Source organism: Haemorhous mexicanus, chromosome 5, assembly GCF_027477595.1.
Source record: "Haemorhous mexicanus isolate bHaeMex1 chromosome 5, bHaeMex1.pri, whole genome shotgun sequence".
NCBI lineage: Eukaryota > Metazoa > Chordata > Aves > Passeriformes > Fringillidae > Haemorhous > Haemorhous mexicanus.
In genome coordinates this window covers 5,185,828-5,208,338 of record NC_082345.1, presented here as the reverse complement: position 1 = coordinate 5,208,338, position 22,511 = coordinate 5,185,828, and the positions used below count along the sequence as shown (strand labels likewise).

General features: G+C 42.2%; 1 protein-coding gene across 1 annotated transcript in view; it reads left to right on the top strand.

Annotated features, from left to right (window-relative positions):
• Positions 1–22,511, top strand: part of CACNA1C (calcium voltage-gated channel subunit alpha1 C) — a 458,875-nt gene that overhangs the window by 320,269 nt on the left and 116,095 nt on the right. Inside the window, exon 10 of the mRNA XM_059848110.1 lies at positions 18,793–18,883. Within this exon, the coding sequence (XP_059704093.1) occupies positions 18,793–18,883 (91 nt within the window). The remainder of the gene's footprint in view (positions 1–18,792; positions 18,884–22,511) is intronic.

Genomic DNA, 22,511 nt, shown 5'->3' with positions numbered 1-22,511 from the left:
GAAGAGAAAGATGGCATTATTTCTCTTCCAAAAGCCAACTACAAAATAAGCAAAGGACAGATGGCACAGATGTAAATTCCCTCATGAATCCCTTTGGCTTGAATGTTCCCAAGACATTTGAATCCCACCTACTCCCAGTCCAAGCTTACATCACCAAGACCCCAATGTCTTCCTTGTTTTCTTGTGTTTAGCTCAGTTGCCTCCTATGTACCTTCAGTGTCTTTTGTTCGAGTGCTTATCAAAGCTCATCACCTTCTGTTTCTAGTACAGCATCTGAACTCCATGGCTGACTGTTACTGCCTTTCAAGCACACTTTGTTCAGTGACTAATTAATGTTGACTTTTGAGGTATCAGCCCTGAGAATTTCAAATGACAGCTGTCTGAAGCACGTAGGGCAGTTCAGGCCTCCTTAAGCTGCTGTGTTAGCTCAATAAACTTCAGGTGAGGCCCTTGCATCAGTGGGGTTGCACTGATGCTCAGAGGACATGTGCTCCTGCCTGACCTCTGACAGTGATTCACACCAATACTTTAAAGAAGTCACATCAGTTTTTGCTTCTTTGCTTTTTCCTCTGAGGTTTTTTGGGGGCTTGGCTTTTTTTTTTTTTTTTTTAAATAAAGAGTATCAGAATAGTTCAGAAGTTCAAGTAAAAAATACTTATTAATCTAGAGACTCAGCTAATGTAAGTTCTGAGACTCAGCAGTTTACACCATCTGGGCGCTGACCCAGGTAGTCTACCTAAACTGAATCATCCCAAGCACAGAGAACATATGCTTTCCATCTTTTCTTTGTCCTTGGCAGCTACAGAGGCAGATTTTGCTGTCTTTTAACTTTGTAGAGAGTGCTGCCCACTTGTCAGCATGGGCACTGCCTCCTGTAAAATGGAGGACACAAGGTGGAAGGGAAGAGAAATTCACTTGCACCCCCTTTTGGTTTGACTGCCTGTGACAATCCTTAGGGCATCATCAGTCATATTTTGCATAAGCGGCTGCTTTCCTGAGCCTCTCAAGCCTTGCCCAAAGCCTCACTGGGTGTTTGCAGCCTTTAATGAAGTTACCAAGTCCAAGGATACAACAGAGAGCATCTTAGTGAAGGAAAGGGTGAAAAAGAAAGATAAATGCCACCAGAGTTAGACATCCTGTGCAGTCTTTAGCTCTTCTCTCCATAGCAGAGGTCTTGGCACTTTGCTGACGGACCTCATCACCTCTTGTCACTCACATGGATTGAGAGACATTCACAGAGCAGGCTGAGTTCATTCTCTGTCTTTGAGGAAGAACCACATTTAAGACAGTTTTTCCATGCTGTTTGCAAACATGGATTTGCCATTGTGACAGATGTGAGGTGGGAAATGTGCAAAGGCTTCTGGGGGCTGTTTGTGTTGATGGATTTTTTCTGTGCTCTTTCCCTGATGTGCCTTCCACACTGGAAGAAAACTTTAGTTTGATGGAGGGGAGAAACACATCATGTCACAGAACAACTACTGAATTCAAAATTACGTGATGGCAAAGAAAACTGCTCCTCCTGTTGCTACAGTTACTGGGAATTTGCACTTTTATTTTCCCTTCCTGAGAGTGGTCTGGAATGTATCTGTTGGTGTGGGCAGGAGCAGGAAACTTCAGTCCAACCCAGATTCTCCTCCTATGGAAATTAATTGGCAAAACTCCCACAGACTGCAGTGGGGTCGCAGAGAATCTATGAATGGGCAGGATGAATTAATTTGATGTTTCTGAGTGCTCAGATTTTGTCCTTCCTCTGTTCCCTTTATTTCAGTTCTATTTGGTGCTACCATGAGCTGTGAGAGTATGACCTCACTAATGTCAACAGAGTCCCTAAAAGTAAAAAAACCCCAGTGGTTTGTAAAGGCATTCCATGATTCCAGACAATTAATCCTTCTTATTAAGTCATATCCAACATAGTACTGTAAATTTAAGAACTGATTTGCAAGTAGCTTACCTACTAAAGTTAAGTCTAATCATTCTTCAAGGCCCTATTGTAATGGGACTGATGGCAGTAGATAATTAAATTTTTGTGTAGCACAGCAGAAAAAAAACCCCAGTACAAATCAATGTGTTGCCTATCAAAATCATATAAAACTTCAGGTGGTGCATTAAATAATGAAAAGTGTGTGTCTGTACATGCAGATTTATATCTTTGTTGAAGTGGGAATAGTGCACAAGTGAAGACAAAAAGTACAGACATACAGGCAGGTTTTAAAATATATATTAGAAAATTAATCAGTTTTAAAAGAAATAGTCCTCAATCTTCACTGGCAGAGCATTGCTGTAGTGCCTTAGTGACCTTTGGAAATGTTCATTAATATCTGAATTTGCTGCCTCTAAGGAATCAATGAAACTAAGTTTTTGGTGGACTATAGGTTTTGTCTCACTCTTTCAACTGTTACTTTTGAACATCACCATAGCTGGGAATTAGACTGCATTTAATCACAGGTTTATTTATCAATGAAACTAAGTTTTTGGTGGACTATAGGTTTTGTCTCACTCTTTCAACTGTTACTTTTGAACATCACCATAACTGGGAATTAGACTGCATTTAATCACAGGTTTATGAGAGTCTTCCTTGGAAGAAAATTATTTTGAGACAAGGAAGAACTTTTCAGCAGCAAAAGCAAAATTTCAGAAGAAATTGGTACCTCTTAGACCATTACAGCTTTTGGAAAATCTGTCTTTCATGGGAACAATTTGTGCTTCTGCACATCAGGCCATAAATGAGAACAGGAGAGATGGTAGTTTAAATAGAAGGGAAGAGTTTAAGAACTCTAGAAATAGAAGCCTCAGTAATTTCAACCCAAACAGGGCTTTATTTCCAAGAACTCCAATAGTAGTTTGACTCAATTACGCAACAGGGAAAAAAGCTTGACCACCTGTCCCTAAAAGTCCAGGCATTTTAGGATTTACCTATCTAATTCCTGTTGACTTGACCTCCTTTTGCACAGCCAATTTATGCACCACAAGGAGACTGTGTTGATTTCAGTGAGGTTATGGACAAAATACCCTCCACAGACTTGAATGAAAGCTGTCACTAAATTCTGTGCAGCCCTTTGGGAAAGTCAGTGACGTGGAGCTGTTGGATAGAGAGAGCTTTGTGTACAGATCTAGTCATGATACCAAGGTAAAAGAACACCAACTTCAATTTGCACATTTGTTCAATTTGTATATTTAGTAATTTCATATGTCATAGTTCATAAATATGTCAGCCTTCTCAGTGGCTCCAAATCATGTGTTTAGTGTTCTGACTTTAGTGACTTATTATGTTCAGCCTGAAATAAAATATCAGGGTGCTCTGTGATAATGCCTAAGGTAGGAAGGATTTTCAAAGACTGGGTTACAAGCTAAAATTTCAGGGTGGCCTAAAATAGTCTTGGTCCATCTTCTGCAATGAAATTTAATGGGCAAGTGCACAGCTGGGGAATCAACGTGGAAGATAGAGAGGGGAAAATGAGAGAGTGGTTATTTAAAAGATATATATTTTACATCCAGTCTTGACCCTCACTGCCTTAAACCCCTGTCTTCTTACTGTATGAGCAAAAAGAGGCTGTTCTGAGTTAATTTCTGTTTAGCAGAACATACTTCAACTTGTCTCTCAACAGCAAATTAGTTCATTCTGTATTATTCTAGTTTCATCCACAGAATCTAGTTTCATACACAGTACTTATTTTACATACACATGGAAGGACATGGACAAGCACCCCTTGACAGGCAGGTACAGATATTGTCAAAAAGCAATTTAAAAAAACACACATGGGGACTTGCATGGGATTTAAGATCATCTAAACAAAAGCTCTAAGAGGCACAGGCTGGAAAATTAAACCCTTATTAATTTAATTCCTCCAATACCAGTTGGTGGCTTGAGAAAGGCATCATAGAATGTGGTTGCATTTTGCTTTCCATATCTAAATACAAGGAAATCAATGCCAGCCTTGTAAAATGATTTATTATCTGTCAACACCTCATCTAAAGAGGAAGAAAGCACAATCTCTTCTACTTTTATCATTGTCCACTGATGTGGAAAATAATCATCTGGTAACCAAGAAGAGATGAGCTGCAGTGCCAACAATTTGTAGGCATTTCACAAGGGCACCTGATAGGTACTTCACAAGTTTAGCAACTGGGATAGATCTATTCTCTTTCACCTGGAGACAAAGGGACAAAAGAAGTGTATACTGTGCCAACAGGTTGTTCTAGGGGAAAAAATCCATGTATTAATGTGCAGAGGTTCCAACATATGGTTTGTTTGGACAGGAGTGACAGCAGCTCCCAGCTGTGTGCTGTGCCCAATGGAAAATAAACCCAGTGGCATTTTCCTACCTTGTCATCTTTTGAAGCAGCTCATACACTGCTCTTAATATAAACATGAGAGTTTGAGGGCACTTAATGAAAGGCCTTTGTGAATGAAAAGTCAGCTTTGTTTTTGTTGTGTGGTTCTTCACAGGAAAGCTCAGGTTGCAAAATGCAGCATGGGTTTGTGCTACAGATGTCAAGCTTGAGTCTATAATTAGGATGCTGCCTAGAAAAAGCTTCTAGGACATTAGTTCTCACATTAGGCTGAATCACTCCTACAGTCCTTAGGCAAAAATTGTACTGAAATTCCTGGGGATTTTGCCTGGGTAAGGACTTGGGCTCCAATCGGTTTCATCCAAGGTCAATAACAAAACATGCTCATGTCAGCACTCTGAAAGGTTGCCCAGTGGGAGGTCTTGGAGCACAGAGGCTTCTCAGTGTTCACACATCACTTCAGTATTGTGTAGCTGGCAGCCACCAAAGGGAGAGTGTGAGGCATCTGGGGTCTGAAATCACTTCCAGCACTGGGCACTCCACTGAGCACTCTGTGCCCAGTGCATCATTCCACTGGCTAAAATGCAGTTGTGTCTGGCATGAATGTGATCCACAGTCATTACAAGCATGTGGTTCCCATAACTATGCTGAAATAAATGTGTGATCAGATCCAGGTAAACTCTGATATCCTATTGAGGAATAATTAAAAACAACAGCAACAAAAAGAAGAGCATTTGTGAGGCTTTATAGTGACCCTGCAGTTGGCTGTGGTAGCAGAGTACCCAGGGCAATGTTCTTCAGTGATGTAGGTGAAAGTAAAGCTGCCATTTCCAAGCATCAGTTTCATTGTATAACTTCTGTGCAGCTCAAGTAACAAATAAAAAGATCACTTAGGGTGATTCTTCTTCCATCTTTCCATCAATCTCAATAAAACTATGATGTCAACATTTGACTTTTTCCTATTGGAATAAAATCAAAACTGAGAGTAGATTTTCTTCCTGACTCTCTTCATATGTTGCCGTCTTTTTCTTTTTTTATTATTGTGAGTGAAAAAACAAGGAAGCAGTAGATCCTTATCCTTGATTGTTTTGTCTTTCTCCCTTTCCCAGAGGAAATACTTGGGAAAAAAAGTTAATCTTCTCAACAAAGTGAAATTTAAAACTTAGGGGTTTAAATTATGCTTTAAAATGCTTCAGCTACAAGATTGGTTCTTGAAATATGTGTATGCAGGGTGATATTTGGAGAGGGGTGAAATATTTTTCTGGACTACTTTGTCCAATAAAAAAAAAAAGATGCAGGAAATCTAAATTATATTCTCATTATCACCCACCCCCACAGTGCCAGTGGCATAGGCTCTCATTTTCTGACCTCATTTTCTACCCTCTAGAGCAGAAAGAGCAGAATTTTGATCCTGGATTGCATCACATAAGGCATTTCCAAGTTTGATCAGGGTGGTTTTCAACTATTTTCCTTCTTTGGCAATTCACAGTAATCATACTAATCATTTTAAGAAATACAAGGGGGTTTTTGTTCCCCTGAATGTATGGATGTTCACTCCATGTAAGTGAATCAAAAGGTCTGGTTTTCTGGTTTTTGTTAGCAATATAATTTAATAACCCAGCCTTTAGCAAAAGCAGCTTTTAAGTTCATTGTCCTGTAGATTTCACAATTTCCCAGTTTTTCTTTCTTTCTAACTCAAAGGAAGATTTGAACATAAAACAAAAAGCAAGCAACAATATGAAAACCTTCTTCTTCCCCTTCCTTCTCTGCTGGTAAGTTACTGCTAGGGAGGTAAATCCCACCTAACCCAACAAGATTTTAAAGCAGTTTAGCTCAAGCCTGCATTTTCTGTCAAAGCACAGTGTGGAGAAAACAATGTTCCCTTTGTTTGAACAGAGAGCAAAAGAAGAAGCTGCTGGTGTTCAGGACGAAGCTGTGGCCAATGCACCAACCTATAATTCATCAGTGATTTGTTCCAACAGATCATCAGAAGGCCTGATACAATTTGGTGAAGTGGGAAAAGTGTTTCTAGGAATCAGGGAAATTCCCCCATTTTAGGAAGGTGGGCTACATTCAGGCATGTGCCTGACTCCATCAGCCAGCTTACTGAGTGAGCAGCTCTGAGATAATTATCTGATCCTAAGAGGGTCACTGTGATGAGCACCAAATCTCTGTGCCCCTTCTGCATGAGAGAATGGAAGCCAGCATGGAGACCAAACTCCAAAACTGTGCTAATTTTTGCTCACAGGCTCATATTTTTCTTCTTGCTCCCTTGCAGGCATCAAAGGTTACAGCAATTAGATAAGCCTCCAGGTCATCTTGGGAAAAAAGCTCTTCCTGTAATATCCTCTCTGAATGAAAAAACTTTGTAGTGATCTACAGTGCTCTTGCTCTCTTGCAGCTGAGAGTTTGGTTTGTCTTGTTCAGCTCACAGGTCCTTCCAGTTCCTTCTTTCCCTGGATCTTGTGTCCTGAAGCACAAACAACTTTATATTGAGAGCTGCTGGAGCAGTGGTGTGTGACCAGCTATAGCATAGAGAGACTGACATTAATGTTAGGGCATTAAGTTTATCCACGATAAAAGCTATTTCCCTAGCAAACACTGACTGGTGAGATAACACCTCTGTTTTCCCTGCTAGGAGAGACTTGTGTTGATGTAGGAATTCTCTTATAGTACCTGTTTGTTACATAGAAATATCTTTGAAGGTAAGGCTTTAGAGGGAATCCATTGTTTGTATAGCTGGCAAAGACACCTTTGTGCAAATAATTTAATCTCTACCTGCCCTGTTGGCAAGTGTTTCTTGAAGCTGTCAACATTAATCCATTGACACTGGTTCTACTCCTCAGGAGATGACATTAGTCTGTGAGAAAGCTGCCTTTTCTATACCTTCTGATTAATTGCTTTATTTCCCAGGGTTAGAGAGGCATAGAAAGCATTTGGTACCAGCACCTCCACAGAATAGTTTTGGAAGAAATGCCACAAACCCCCAAGCTGAGTATTCATAGGGCAAGACCATTTCTTATCTCAGTTTTTAAGCAGATGCCTAAAGTGTGCTCTTAAATCTTTGCAAGGACACTTAAAAAGCAGTTTTAAAAACTATGGGGTACTCAGCAGTTCCTGCTGCAGTCACTGAGAATGGCCCATGGTCAATGTTTTCAAGTAAGTCACCATTGCAGATGCTGTCTCAAGAGCCTCTTCACTGAGAAGAAAGCACTGGTGAGCAGGACTGATAGCTGAAATCCTGAGCATTGTTTTGCTGTGGTATGAAGAGCTGTCAGGAGAGGGGCTGTGGTGCTCAGGAACGGTAGCTGAGGGACATGAAACATGTGTTTTGAGTTAGAAACAACTGCTGGGGATGAGAACCAGTTTTATTACAGTAATGTCAGCCAAGATCAAAGCCACAGTGTGTCTGGCGCTGTATACACAGAAATTAAAAGTATGTTGTATGTATTTCCTTTTTACAGGAAATTAAAACTAATAAAGATGGGTTCAGCTGGCTAAACACATTAATCTAATGCCAGTTTAGACACCTCATCATAGCCAAGACCTTCATTGTGCACTGACAGGTCAAGTATAGCAGCTGAGGCTTGTACCCTTGCAGTGTGATAGTTGGAGGGAATATACCAAATGGGGTGTCAAAAATGTCATCCAGTGCCTCAGAAAAGGCAATTGAGTGTGGTTAGTCCAAAGACATGTAGGAAAAGTTTAGTGCAAGTAGAACCTTCAGTACTGATTCTGTAAGCTGAATGTCTTAGAAAAGTATGATGGAACCAGCTGTAACAGAAATTGTTCTGGTATGATGGTTTTTTTCTTCCTTGTCTAAGTGTATATTCATCATGAATCTCTTTGTCCTCCCTTATGTATTTTATGTTATACTTGAAGATTCATTTGCAGAGAGGCAAATACTGAAGCCCAGACCAAGAGCTCTGTTTGGGAAGGGCTCAGAGCAGGAAGTCTGGAAGAGCCCAGGACAGACTGAGGGATGCAGGAGGTGCATTAGCAGAGCTCTCCTGGGGAAAAATCTCATTTCCTCCACCTTGCCCCAGCCCTGACTGCCAGGCACCTTGAGCAGTTCATCCCTTGCTTAAGTCAATTCACAAGCAAGCACAGAGGAAGGCAAAGATAAAAGTACTTTGTTTTAAACACAGGTGGGGTTGGAGCACTGACCCTGCTGTTGCACGGGCAGTGCAGCAGAGCTGTGCGATGAGCTGTGGCTGACGGGAGATCTGAGACACAGCTCAGACACAGGGAGTCTGGGTGACATTACACAGCTGAACTGGCACATATGTAACCAAACTGGCAGCCAGGGCTGAGCAGCTGAGGAGAGCTGACAGCTGTGAATGGCACCCAGCCCTTTTCAGTGCTTTGGGAAGCTTGCAGCAGGACCCTGGTGCAGGCACGGCTCCAAGGGAGCAGCAGTCACACCCTCACTCTGTGCCTGCTCCCTTCTGCTTACTGGGTATCCACTCAGTGCAGTCTGCTAGTGGGATAAAAATCTCTGCTGTATCTCTTGTGTTTGCTGCTGGGGAGAAAAGCAGGTCTCTCCATGCCAGTTATCTCACAGACAACATCAAGCCTGGAGAGGTGGCGGGGGAAGGAAAATGTTTCCAACTGAGGAACTGAGCTGAAAATAGCTGTGGCACTGAGTCTGCCTGCTGATGACAGCAGCTCTTCAGTTAGCAGGATTGTAGAGACAAGACAACAGAATAGAGAATTGGCCTTTCAGATCTTAAGGCCTAAATTCAAATTCAGCTTCAGGGCCCACAGGTGTTCATAGGGCTGCTCACATCCTCACTCTTATTTACAAAGTTCACAAACCACAGCATGATGCATCTCTCTTCTCCTTTTCCCCTTCAGGAGGGGCTGCACTCAGACATGTTCAAACTGAAGGTTTGAACTGTAAAGGACTTGTAGTGAACCCAAGGATAAGGGTCCCTTTGGATCAGGGTGAGGATTTTACCAACTACATTAAAATCCATAGTCTGAAGCAGCAGAAGGGTTAAGCATCAGAGCAAGGATGCAGTGGCAGAGCTGCTGGATCCTCACAGATGTGCAGATCAAAATGTAAGTGTATTATGTGGCTGTTGGAAGAACCAGGAGCTGAATAACAGGGCTATGCCAGGTCATGAGTGACTTGTTTTAACACAGCTGTGTGAGGGCAGCTTGCATAACACCTGCCCACACTAAGCTTAACTCAAGCTGTTGTTATCAGTCCCTGACTCTCCTGCATGCTGGAAGTATTTGCAAACCAGGAATCTATTATTTCAAGGCCACTATAAAATGCCTGTTTCTTTGGTTCAGGGTAATTAGCCTATTCTCAATGCCTTGCTCAAGAGGTAGAAAAGCTTTAATCATATGTTTGACAAGCTGACTTCAAAAGCAAGGCTCTTTAACTTCAATTTTTGCTTTTCTTCTGGCTGCACAGTAATACACAGCCTGCCCAGCTAGCATGTCTCGTGCTTCTGACTCATGATATTGTGATTATAGTGTCTAGTATCAGACTAGTCAATATGTTAGTAAAAGTGTCTGAAAGAACACCACATGCAGGAGCAGCACACAAAATCACAAGCATTTTATTTGCTGGGCACAGAAGAAATGTAACAGAGTAGGGCTTCAAAAAAGAATTTTAGGCACATTTGGGAATAGGAGAGGTGAGCTCCATTTCAGGTCATGAGGCTGGATTGAATCTGTTCAGTGTGGTGCAAGAGCACAACTCCAAGGGGCTGGGAGATACCTAAATCTCTAACTGCGTGTGTTGCTGTATCTGTTGATCAGTGAACTGAATTTCTTGATTGTTTGCCATCAAGGAAAGCATCATCCATAAGCCTTCTCACACATCCCACATGAATCCTGCTATTAGAAAATGTCTCCACTTGCTGAGCACTCATCTCAGTCAGGCACTGTCTCTTCAGATGGACAGGGCCTTGCTGCTGTTTTTTCTTCATAAGATTAATGCTTAAATATTTTAAACACTACTCTTAAATTGGGTTTTCCCAAATGCAGGGAGCACACTGTACTCTTCCAGCTTGCAGAGTGGTATTTCAGATTAAATTTTTCCGTCACTTTTTCCTTCCTACCATCTCTTTGCCTGTGTCCCAGTCACTACCCAGTTGTTCTGCTTGTCCTTTGAAATAATAGTTTTTCCCTCACATTCACTTTTCTTTGTGGTTTTTTTGGTTTGGTTTTTTTTTTGGTGGGGTTTTTTTTTTTTTGGTGGGTTTTTTTTTTGGGGGGGGGGGGCGTTGTTTTGTTGGGTTTTTGGTGGATTTTTTTTGTTTGGTTTTTAGGGGTTTTGGGGTTTTGTTTTGTTTTGTTTTGTCTGCCAACAAGAGCCAGCCTCCTGGATAATACTTTCCTTCTTCTACACCAGAGAAGATACACCTTCTCATTGGCACAATTCCTGCCTAAGATCCCTGGGTATAGGGTTGTGCAGGCTTCCTCTGGGGAAAATGTCCATTGTGAGCTACCAGGGCATGATTTCCCACCCACTGCACCACCCAAACAGTCCCTGCTGTTCCCACCTATCCTCTTATGTGCTGCAGATCACAAATTGTAGGCCACTCACTGAGTTCTCAGGCATCACCCACCTTGAAATGGCTTTTGACAGGCAGGAATGTCATCAAACAGCCAGAGCTGCATCTCAGTCACTTTGAAGCTTAGCAGTCCAGGTGTAAAGCAGACACCTAGACTCCCTGGAGAGTTTCTGATGACCTAAGCAGATCAGCTTGGAAGGAGCTTCTATAATTTTTTTTTGCTTCTCCCAGACTCTGCAGGGAAGATGGATTCACAGGGCTGTGCACAAGAACAAAGATGCTGCTGCTGAAGTAGAAACCCTAATCAGAGTTACCATCCCATCCTGCAGGTGTATATTTGTGTAGGTGGGCAGTTGCAGAAGTTCCCCATGAACAGGAACTGCAGAATGAGCTGCAGTTGCAGAACCCAGCACATGGGCTGCTTTGAAACCACATTTGTGCTGAAAACCTGTGTCCTGTCTATTTTCATTAATAACAGTGCCAGTGAGAAATATGAATAACTTCATGATTATTAGAGGCACAAAAAGCAGAGGGATATTTTGGTGGTTTTTATTGTCTCCAGGGCACTTCCTTTGCCATTAGTTATTTTGCTCATGATCAATGTTTGTATCACTTCCCAACATATTATCTGCAGGGTTTGCAGCTCTCATGCCCCCATTTCCAAGGCGCCTGCAAGACCAGCCTGCAATAATGGAATCCTGTTTTTTCTGGTGAGATGGTCCTGGTTTTTGTGCCCACATATAATTTTGTGGGTTTGTTTCAGGAGCATTTGATGGCTCTGCTGCCTGTCCTAGTTCCTCTGCTAAAAATCGTAAAGAATGAGAGAGAAAACTTGTAGAACTCTTACGAATGGGCTGTTGTAATTTGTTCACAAAGTGCTGTTGAAAGAGTCAGAGATCCTGAGTAGTTTTGCCTTTCCTTCATTTTGTCTGTCCATCCTTGAATTGCCTCAGAATTCTGAGGGGAACCAGAGAGGTTGCTAAAAAGTATTACACTGGCAAAAGAAACACCATAAACCATGTCCTGGCAAATAAATGCCTTGCACTTTGGCACCTCTGTTGTTGCTCCTAGCAAGGCAAATGATGCAAGTCATTTTTCAGACAAGAAAATCAGTTTAGGAGGTCATAGGAGGATCCAGATTCAGGAGAGGGACATCTTTCAAGGTGTGTTCTGGTAACACCTCTGTCACCCTGTGACCCAGCCAATCTGTCCTCCAGCCACAGGGATTGTGAGAGTTGCTTGCATTGCCCTTGCAGGCAGATTCTCTGCAAGGAATGGGCTCCTGCAGCAGACTCAGGTGTTTGCTCAGCAGCACAGCAGTTATCCAGGGACACTGCCCCTCTTGCCCTTTTCAGCAGAGAGTTAGACTCCTTTCTGCAAAGTCTACTTTGGGGTGAGTCCCATGGCCTGTGCTTACAAGATATTTTGAGATACCACAGGTTATGCAAACAAAATCTTTGTCCTTCAGGCAGGAAATGCAAAGAGATTTGAAGTTCTTCCTTTCAAATCCAGAACAGAACATGTGTGCCACTGGCAAAGGCTGTCACTAGTCAGGGCCAGTGGTTTGACTGTGCCCATTACTTGGTCCTCTGCGCATATGCATTCCACTCACTGGCTGTAATGAACAAGTAATTATGGAATCCAGCATATTACTGTCAATATTGCTATAAAAAGAAAGGAAATGGCAGCTGTTCAAACTAGCTGAGGAGTTTGTTACAGTAAAATAAATCCCAGGAAGATTAATTAGTAGCGAGGTAATGCATTTATAGGTATGCAGTAATCTGCATGTGGTAATGACAGATCTGTTAATCACAGGCCTGCACAATTCATACATTTCACTCTCTCTCCTCTTCCCCTTCCACAAGATATAGATTTATGTAGCCCATCGCTATTCCCCTCAACATGTGTATGGACATATGGTGACTCTCTGGAAGGGGAGAAGGATGAGTTAAAACAAGCCTTTATAAATAAAATATACACTTTGCAATTTATATTGTAAAATGGATAATCTATCTATGAATGAAACATTTGATGATACAACACTCCATCTCAGTATTGGCAATGCTCCTGCTTTGTGCTGCTCCATTCAGTAAAGCAGTGTTGCCCTGCACCAGCCTCTGTGCTGCAGCCCAGTGCCCAGCCTGGGCTTGGTGTGATCACAGGTCCTGGCCCTGCACAGAGGTTGTGGTGCCTTTCATGGATGGAAAGATGTTTTTACCAAAAGCCTTTTCCTGTTTGGCTGAAGTGGATGCAACTGGCAATTACTTGATGCCTCTTTGTTGCTATCCTTGCGTTCTGTGGCTGACCTCGAGTGAGAGTGTGAATCCAGCTCGTTCTCCTTGCTGTATTCATCTGTGCATCATCCAAAATCAGGTTGTGCGAAGTGTGTATGTTACATGTGTTTAATGTAATATAGAGTATAATACTTTCCTTATAAGTATTAGTCTCTGAGCCTTTAGAAAATACTTTTCCAAGTATTTTCACAATTTTTCTGGGTATTTTTTACTGTGCTAGATTTATTGACACATTGTCTAAGTTTGGGAGCCATGCAGCCACCAAAATCCTACACATAGTTTTCAAGTTCTCTTTCTTCTTCTCCTGTATAAGCTTTCCTGACACAGAGCTCCTTTTCAAAGTAGAAAGCACTAAAGAATTCCCCAGTCACATCTACTATATTTTCCTGACAAAATCAGGACATCCATGGAAAACTAATGTCTTACCTCTGCAATTTACCTTCTGGATGCTGCTTGCATTTAAGAGCATAGCCACTGATTGTTCCCAAGGCACTGCATGCATGGAGCAGAGTGAAAGCTGTATCTTATTTAAATTAATGAGTAAGATGAATGACTGCAGCATTTTCAAAACAGGCAGAAGAGGAAAGCTAGGCAATATTCATATATTAATTAAAATGAGAGCTCTCCACAAAAAAACACGAGTAAATTGATATTCTGCCCATAGACTCATTCATGAAATGATGGGCATGAAAAGCACCACAGGAAGCAGGGTTTTACCAGAGACAAAGTCATTCACTTGATACACATACTGTTAAAGGAAGCAGCCTGGGTATTGCAATTTATTCTCGTTGTGCTTGATAGGAAAAGAAATCCAGCTGGAGAATTCACAGGACTACTTTGCTCTTTAGATTTGCTTTATAGTTGTGCAGAGTCCCACTTGGGAGACATTAGCATCAGTAATAACTATAGAACTTAGCACTTAGTGTGGTGTGTGTCATCTGCACCTCTCAGAGAGGCTGGCAGGGCAACTGCAGAATTACACGTCCCTGGCAGAGAAACTGAACAGGTATGTACAAAAGCTTGGTCATATGGCAAAGGTGACACAATAAAGTGAAATGATGGGCAAGTGGCTTCAGGTCTCTCTGACCTCAAATGCCAGTGTGGGCAAAGGGGGTTATTTACACCCATACTTTGCAAAGTAATTAATTACCAGTAGACTTTGGCATACTGGAGAAATTAGAGTCTGAGTGAGCATATTATACAAGTCAATCAAATGTATTGTTGGCTTTTTTAAATCTAAAAACCCACTGCAAGTCTTTTTCACCATGAATACTGCTGGATAGTCCCACTGTTTCAAGTCAGGTGTCTTACCCAACGATGTAAAGTAAATGTCTTCTTTAACCAGTTCGTACAACTGAGGAACACATCAACATGGCATTCAGAAAACCTGTGGTTTCTATCAGCCTCTGTAGCCTAACTCAAACAGCTAAATCAGGGAGAGGGGAAGTCAGACAATATAAATAGCCTCCAATATATCCAGTTTTATAGTTAATGCCCAGATCTGCAGAGTCATGTAGTAATATGTCCCACTAAAACCTATGAAAAGTTTTTTTTGTCTGTGTTTTGGGAACTGGGCACCCTTTGCCCAAGCATGTTTGCCTCTGAGTCTTAAAATGTCACAGTATTAAAGTGAGATTCAGCAAGAAGTGTGACAGCATTATATAATCCATGCAAATAAAACTGAATATTAAAATTACTTCCACTGCCAAGATGACAAGAATTTCATAAATGCAAGATGCAGTGGAAATGATTTTTCTGAACTGGAAAGCAAATATTGTTCTCCAAGTATGTGAAGGAAAAATCGTCTCAGAACTGCACAGAAGGGTATTTGCTTGTGCCAGCTTTCTGTTTCAGTGGTTGGCTGTCTTTTGGCAACCTGCCATCCAATAATTCATTGCATGCCCATGGGGCATTTCATCAGGGGAGGGACATATGTTAGTGCAAGAGTAGAGCTGGTATCAGAGCTTGATGCCAGTGACATGGAACAGAGGCTCTCAAAGGGTCTTGCACAACTGTCTAGTCAGCCACAGATTGCAGACTCTGCTCTTATTTTTCTCTGTCTTTTAGGTCTCATCTCAGAGCTAGAATTAACACAAAGCATTTTTTCACATTTGCTTTTAAGGAAGCTGCAATATAGTTTTTTTTGCTGCCTTAACTGCTGCAGCAATGCCATGTAAGTGATGTGGAATTGGAGTTTAGGTAGTCCAGGAGAAAAAGTCTATGTTCAGTGATGAGCCACACTGTGGCAAAATGTGAGAAGTGCAAAGGCTTCAGAAGGAACTGGAGAGAGAATATCAAACCTATTGGTCCTTATGATTTGCACTCTGTTGAGACCATGAGATACTTGCCTGCCTTTAGAAAGTTGTTTTGCTTCCCTTTAAAAGAATTGCCATCTATGCTACCAAGAGAATATGTAACTAATGGGAGATTTCATCAACTCCAGTGGGTTATGGGTTCAATGATACATCTAAAAAAGGGAGATTCCCATGTAAACAAAGCCACCATGATTTGTATCAGCCTTTGCATATTTTTTGCCTTTGTCTCAACTCCCAAAATTACAGGGAGGAAATGGCCATTGAGACAGCATTGTCTGTATGCCATGGTCCTAAACACAACTCTGGTCTGGACTTGAGCCCACCATTTGGAAAAAACATCTCTTCCTGATTAAAACATTCCTGTGGTGGATTTACCACCAGCATTCTTGGTACATGGTTCCAGTAATTAATTACCCGGACTGCAAAAAATGCCTGCCTTGTTTCTAGACTGGAGCCAGGGTGTGGGCACAGGGTCTGGCTTCTCTGAGAACTGAGTCAGATAAGAAAGCCATCTGGGCTGTACTTGGTCTACTTCCTCTCATATTCAGCCCCTGTTTATGCACAACTCTCCAGCAGCATCTTCTGTTTTCTGGTTTTGTTAACTGGCCTGAATGAACCTCGCAGCACTGCACACCTGATTGTCCCCTGGTGATGTGAATGAAGGTGGTGTGATGTGCCAGGTAAAGCGATTGTGCTTCTGAGAGCACATGGCATTGGGGAACTCAGCCCTAATGTCTCCTCTGTCCTGACCTTTACCCTCTAGACCATCATTCCTCTAATACTTCATACCATGTTAGTACTTTTGATTGTCCTTAACATTTTCCATCGGCGCAGTGTAATGAGGTGAGGTGTAAATCCTGTGAGGTGGTGCCAGCAAAGTGATCCTTGGGGTCTCTTCAGCCCATGTACCACTGCACCTGCACCTCTCACTTTACTGAAGTTTGACTTTCTGCAGCAGTAAGGTCAGGGATGTACAGGGCACACTCTAAAATGTCTCTGGAATATGACCCATAAACTTAAATTCATTAAGTTCACGTTCTCAAGAGCCGGATATAAAAAAGAACAGAAAGCAAGTGAGAGTTATGGTCTGACAATCTGTTAGTGATATTTCATACCTCTGTGTACCTTTGTTTTGCATTTTGCACGTTTAACTCACATGATGAAGTTTTCAGACAGAAGTGGATATCAGGTGTAAGCTGAGTTCCTTGTTTTTGTCTTTTGCCTGTCACTGGCTGCATGTTCTCTGTTGATGTCTTGTTCCTGGTACTTGACACTGACCATCTTGTCTGTGAAAGGAAGCCCTCCAGCTGGTTTGCCTGATGAGAAGAAAGGAAAGTTTGCTTGGTTTAGTCACTCCACAGAAAGCCATGGTAATGTTCCACTGCACTCTGTGTCCACGCTGCATGTGTATATGTGTATGTATATCTCTGTGCAGACTGGCCTATAAATCTGATTTTTATTCTCCTGCATGTGAGTGCCTGGCTTTGTCTGTTGCTTGTGCAGTGTCCTCTTCATGCACTCAGGATAACAAGCTGCTCTGCAAATCAATCTCATGCTAATGTCTTCAGAATAGTTTTCCATTTGCAAATAAGCTCAAATATGTCTTGAAAGTGTTTTACCTCATCTTCCAAACTGACTTGTGAAATATCAGCATTTTGGTTTTATTCCTGCAAGGCTTACTCTGGGCAAAAAAATTTAATTTTTAGTGTTGGTTTTTTTTCTCATAGCTTACTTGACTGTTTCATGTATATCAGAACATGAATTCAGTTTATTCCTTAATTTGTCTTTCCAAATAGACAAGATTATTAAAACATCTGTCTTCATAAAGGAGCAGGCACCATTAGAGTACAATATTTCATAGTTATGTCAAAAGTGCTATAGAGTCCCTTATTTCATGTGGTCCTAAGAACACAGTACAAGAATTTTAGATTTCCCAGTAAGTGTGTTGGAGGTATGTGAATTGTTGTGATGGGATGAAGGAAAGATAGCTCATTTTGAGGGACATTTCTACCGTAATGCTTTCAAAGCAGTAACCCAGAACATTTTTGAAAGAACATTTCTGATGTCTTTTTAGCCCCTGAAAGAAGACCATGGCCCCATGAGCATCTTCCCAAAAGAAATGCAGAACCTGTTTCTTCTACATTGGCTCATTTTGCACCAATGACCCACCAATAGGCATATTCTTACTACTGAGTTACATATTCCTGCAGGCTGTTAGAAATCTCACCAACAGCTAACAGCATGTGCTATCAAGCCTCATCTGAGATATGTATCCAGCTAATACAGGTTATGTCCTGAAGTTCTACCAGGCTCCTGGGAGATCTGTTTAACTCCTCCAGCATTCAATCTTAAGTATATTTTCTCCTTTTTTTTGTGTATTCCAAAAGGAGTGAGGAGGGAACAGGATATATATTGGATCCTGTCCATTTTTCTGCCTTTAAGATTATGTGTAAAGAGTGATTGGAGCTTATGCAGGAGCCGTGAGCTACTGGGGAAATTAAAATGGTGTGGGTTTGAGGGATTTTTTTTTAGTCTGCAGAAACAAATAAAATCTTTAGGTTTGAGAACAACTAGAAACAGGTTCCTGAACCTAGATGAGAGAGGTTCACACCTAAGGTTGCTTTCATTTGATGTTTGTTCCGTGGTGCTTCTGTAAAAGCCTAGAAGGTTCTGTCCAGCTCTTAACGGTGAGAGTCAATATAAAGCTGCACCAGAGTCCACATAAATTGGCTTCTTTGTTGGTAATATCTGAGTGGGTCAGAGAGTCTGAATTCTCTGAATTTCTTATACCTCTAGGTCCAGTTTCCAGGTGTAAGGTTGAATCACATTCATAGTTAGTAAATGACAGATGAGCCATCGGTATTCTTCATGTGGTATTTGCTATCAGGCTAACAGAAGCTGTTTATCTGCATGCATCTCAATCCTGGTAATTTTTATTTGTCTTCTAGTCATTGCACAAAAGATTGGGGAGGGCAGTGAGGTGGTTGGGCTGCTGCAGGTAAATAGGCATTTTTTTAAATGTTCAATGGAATCAAACAAACTTCTTGTTGGGTTTGTCAGGGTTTTTACTTTCCAGTGGTTCTCATTCATAAAATTTCCAGAAACTGACACTGAAAGAAAGAGAGCAGCTGCTTCTTGCCTTCTCTTTAGCATTTGAGTTACTTTTATGCTCCTGAAGTTTACCTGCCCAACCTGCTCTGTACAGGGAGGCACTAGACTTGCTCAACAAATTGTTTAATCCTCAGCAGCTGCATCTGAGGGTCCTTCCATGAAGGCAGCTCCTTCAGTCATGCACTCATCAAGAGGTGTGCCGGGTTCTAATGGCCATCTCTCTCTTTTTCTTCCCTTTGACTCTTGCAGTGAGCATGCCCACCAGCGAGACCGAGTCCGTGAACACCGACAACGTTCCCGGAGCAGACATGGAAGGCGAGAACTGCGGCGCGAGGCTGGCGTGAGTACCCAGATATCATCCCAAGGAGCCCCCGACGTGGGAGTAGTGTGCTCTGACTCTGTTACTCAGGAGGCTGACAATTGCTTTATTAAGCTATACTATATTACACTAATGCTATATTAAATTACATACTAAAGAGACACTATACTAAAGAATACTAGAGAAAAACCTGTGACAGGACACGGCTTTGACCTGACTGGCCAATCAATCCAAACAACCCTCAGCAGAATCCAATTAACAAATCACTTTGGGTAAACAATCTCCATAACACATTCCACATGTGCAAAACAACAGGCGCAGTGAATAGAGATAAGAATTGTTTTCTCTTCTTCTCTGAGCTTCTCACAGCCTTTCCCAGGAAAATCCTGGGAGAGAGTTGTGCCGGCTACTCTCTGTGAAGAGAGTTGTGGCCACACCACAAGTGGTGTTGTGAGAGTTGTGCCCTCAGATCATGTGTCAGGGGCTGGGTTGAGCTGCGGGGGAAAGCCAGGCAAGTGTCAGGCTTTTCAAGATGAACAAAACCCACCAGGGGTGAAAGGAGAGGCTGAGAAGATCAATTGAAGCAGTGTTCTTATTTTAAAATTCCTTGTTGGTGATAGTCTTTCAAAGCCAGTATATGCATACTGAAGAGTGGAAATGACTGGTCTATTTTAATTTTTCTAAAGATTCTTCTACACTTTACAGTGTATCATAACAGAAATACATTGAGGGTAATTCCCATCTTTCACACCAAATTACACCCTTTAAATGCTGAACAGCATGCTGTAAGTGATAAAGAAATTCAACGATTAGGAGGGATTAATGCCTCCTTGAAATTACACCATTGTAATAAGTGGAGATGTGTGAGATAGCTGTTAAGAAATGCCATAATATGTGGTGTACTTTTTAGCCTCACAGACAGCAAGTATAGGCAAGAGGAGTCCTTTATTCCTTTTTGCATTATTTAAACAAAAATGGACTTTATGCTGTGGGGTAATTCATTATTCCCCCCAAATTCCCTTGACACATGAGCTAAATATATCAGTGCCATAGCTTGTATCATGCTGGAGTATTTTCAGGCTCTGTCCTAACCTGGGAGCTACTTTGAGCCCTTGGATGTTACTTGAATGGACCAGATGGGATCCATACTAGGGTGATGAGGGAGCTGGCAGAACTCTCCAAGCCTCTCTCCATCTTTTATCTTCAGTCCTGGCTCACCAGGGAGGTCCCAGATGACTGGAAGCTGGACAATGTGACACCCATCCCTAAAAAGCCAAAAGGAGGATCTGGGAAACTACAGGCTGGACAGTGGCCAAGCAGGAGGGGACCAGGGGTTATGACTGACAGCAGCTGAACATGAGCCAGCAGTGTGGTCAGGTGGCCAGGAAGGCCAGTGGCTTCTGGCCTGGATCAGGAATGGTGTGGCCAGTAGGAGCAGAGCAGTGATTCTTCCCCTGTACTGGGCACTGGTGAGGCCACACCTGGAGTGCTGTACCCAGTCCTGGGCCCTCAGCTCAGGAGGGATGTTGACGGGCTGGAGCGAGTCCAGAGAAGGACAGCAAGGCTGGTGAGGGGTCTGGAACACAAATCCTGCAAGGAGCAGCTGAGGGAGCTGGGAGTGTTGAGCCTGGAGAGGAGGAGGCTCAGGGCAGACCTTGTCACTCCATAAGTACCTGAAAGGAGGGAGTAGCCAGGGGGGTCAGGCTCTTCTCCGAGGCAACAGCAACAGGACAGGATGACACAGCCTTAAGCTGTGCCAGGGGAGGTTTAGTTTGGACATTGGGAAGAAGTTCTTCACAAAAAGGATGATTGGACTTTGGAATGGGCTGCAGGCAGCTGGTGGAGTCATGGTCCCTGGAGGTGTTTCAGTACAGATTGGATGTGGCACTCAGTGCCATGATCTGTGACAAGGTGTTGTTAGGCCATAGGCTGGACTTGATAATCTCAAGGATCTTTTCCATCCTAGTCAATTCTGTGTTATTCTGTGATCTGCATTATGAGATGTGGCATGTGGAATATATTGTAATGTCAATATCTGCTTTCCTTCAAGAGTCATTCAGTGACTTAGAAGCCCCCAGAGAAATTATTTGTGATCACTTTCCTCCACCTGCCTGCTGTTGGGAACCTGCTGAGTCTTTTAATTTAGATTATGAACCCTTTCCTGCAGCCAGGCTAGATGTGTTCACAGCCCTGGGGCATTTTAGCCCTTTCTTTGGCATCCCACCAAGCTGCTTGTGCTCTTGGCACTGTACAGGAAGAATCAGATGGATCCACTCTGGAGAACCCTCTTTATTCTGCAGCAATGGTTCACAGCATGGGTCAGGTTGGAAGGAACCACCCTGGTTCATCTGGTCCAGTGTGGCAGCCAAAGCTGACCCAAACCTTCACAACTCCAACAAGGCCTTCCCTGTTTGTAAGTATGAGGTGGAGCAGCACATCATTCCTTGTGGGAACCTCCACAGCCTGTATCAGAAAGCTGGCATTGTTGCTTTCCAGGAACCTCCCGGATGGTTTTGCTTTGCTGTGTTGCTTCTTCAGAATATGTCAGCATAGTAAAGTCCCTCATACGTGTGGACACTGTGCCAAAAAGAATGGCAGCAGTTACTCTAAGGTTTCATGTATTTTTAATATTACAGCGTGCATTCATTTAATGTTCTTAATCCCAAAGGATCCTAAAGCACTTTATGAACTGTAAATGCAGGGATTGTTTTCACAGCATTAGAGTTCAGCCACCTTCAGGGTAGAATGTGACAGGTGTTTAAAAACAACAGGCACAAGTGTTTAAGGGGTTGCATGAAGGATAACTTGTTTTGTGCAGAAACTGCATTGGGAATTTCGGCAACCAGAACATAATTATCTTAGCTGGAATGTGGCCAGGAGGGCTGAAGTTAAACCCAACTCTAAATGTAATCATGGCTTAGAATGGAGTTTACTTAAAATAGCCCAGCGTGCTCACGGGAGAATGGCAGTACCCTGATTTGACATTAGGAGAAGCCTGATTTGGCTAAGTCCAATGTATTTTAGGGAAAAAGACATAGGAAAATTACAGGAAAACAGTGTTTCATTTCTTCTTCTTATGTTTTAAATGTTAAAACAGGGTCCAAAGTTTCAGCAGAGCGGGACATGTAAGATTCAGAGAGATAAACAGTTTCCTTGCCACTTTTCACTTCATCTGGAAATGGGTGATGTATAGTAGGCAAATCAAAATCTGTTTTTGAGGGGGGTTTGTTTAGTCCTTACCCAAGGACAGCTGAGAATCCTCAAGGCCTCTCTCAGATTTCTTTTCATCTCTGAGATGGATAGGCTCCTTCCTCCATGAAAATGAATGGCTGTGGCACTGATTATGAAATTCTGGAGTGAGATACAAATTTTGCCAGTGCTCCCTGCTTTTGTGAAATATTTCTTTCAAACTTGTGGATATGCAAATTCCTTAGTTATGTGTCAACTCAGACCTGCCTCTGATTCTGAGGCTTAGAATCCCTTCTGGTTTCTTTATTACTGTATCACACACTTAGGCAGACAAAGAAACCAGCTTGTCATTGTTTCAAGAAATACTAAGTGCTCTTCATTTTACTGAGTCCTCATTCAAACCCCCCATAGGTCAATATTCCTTCTGGAACATATAAAATGTATGTTTGAATGAGTGTGT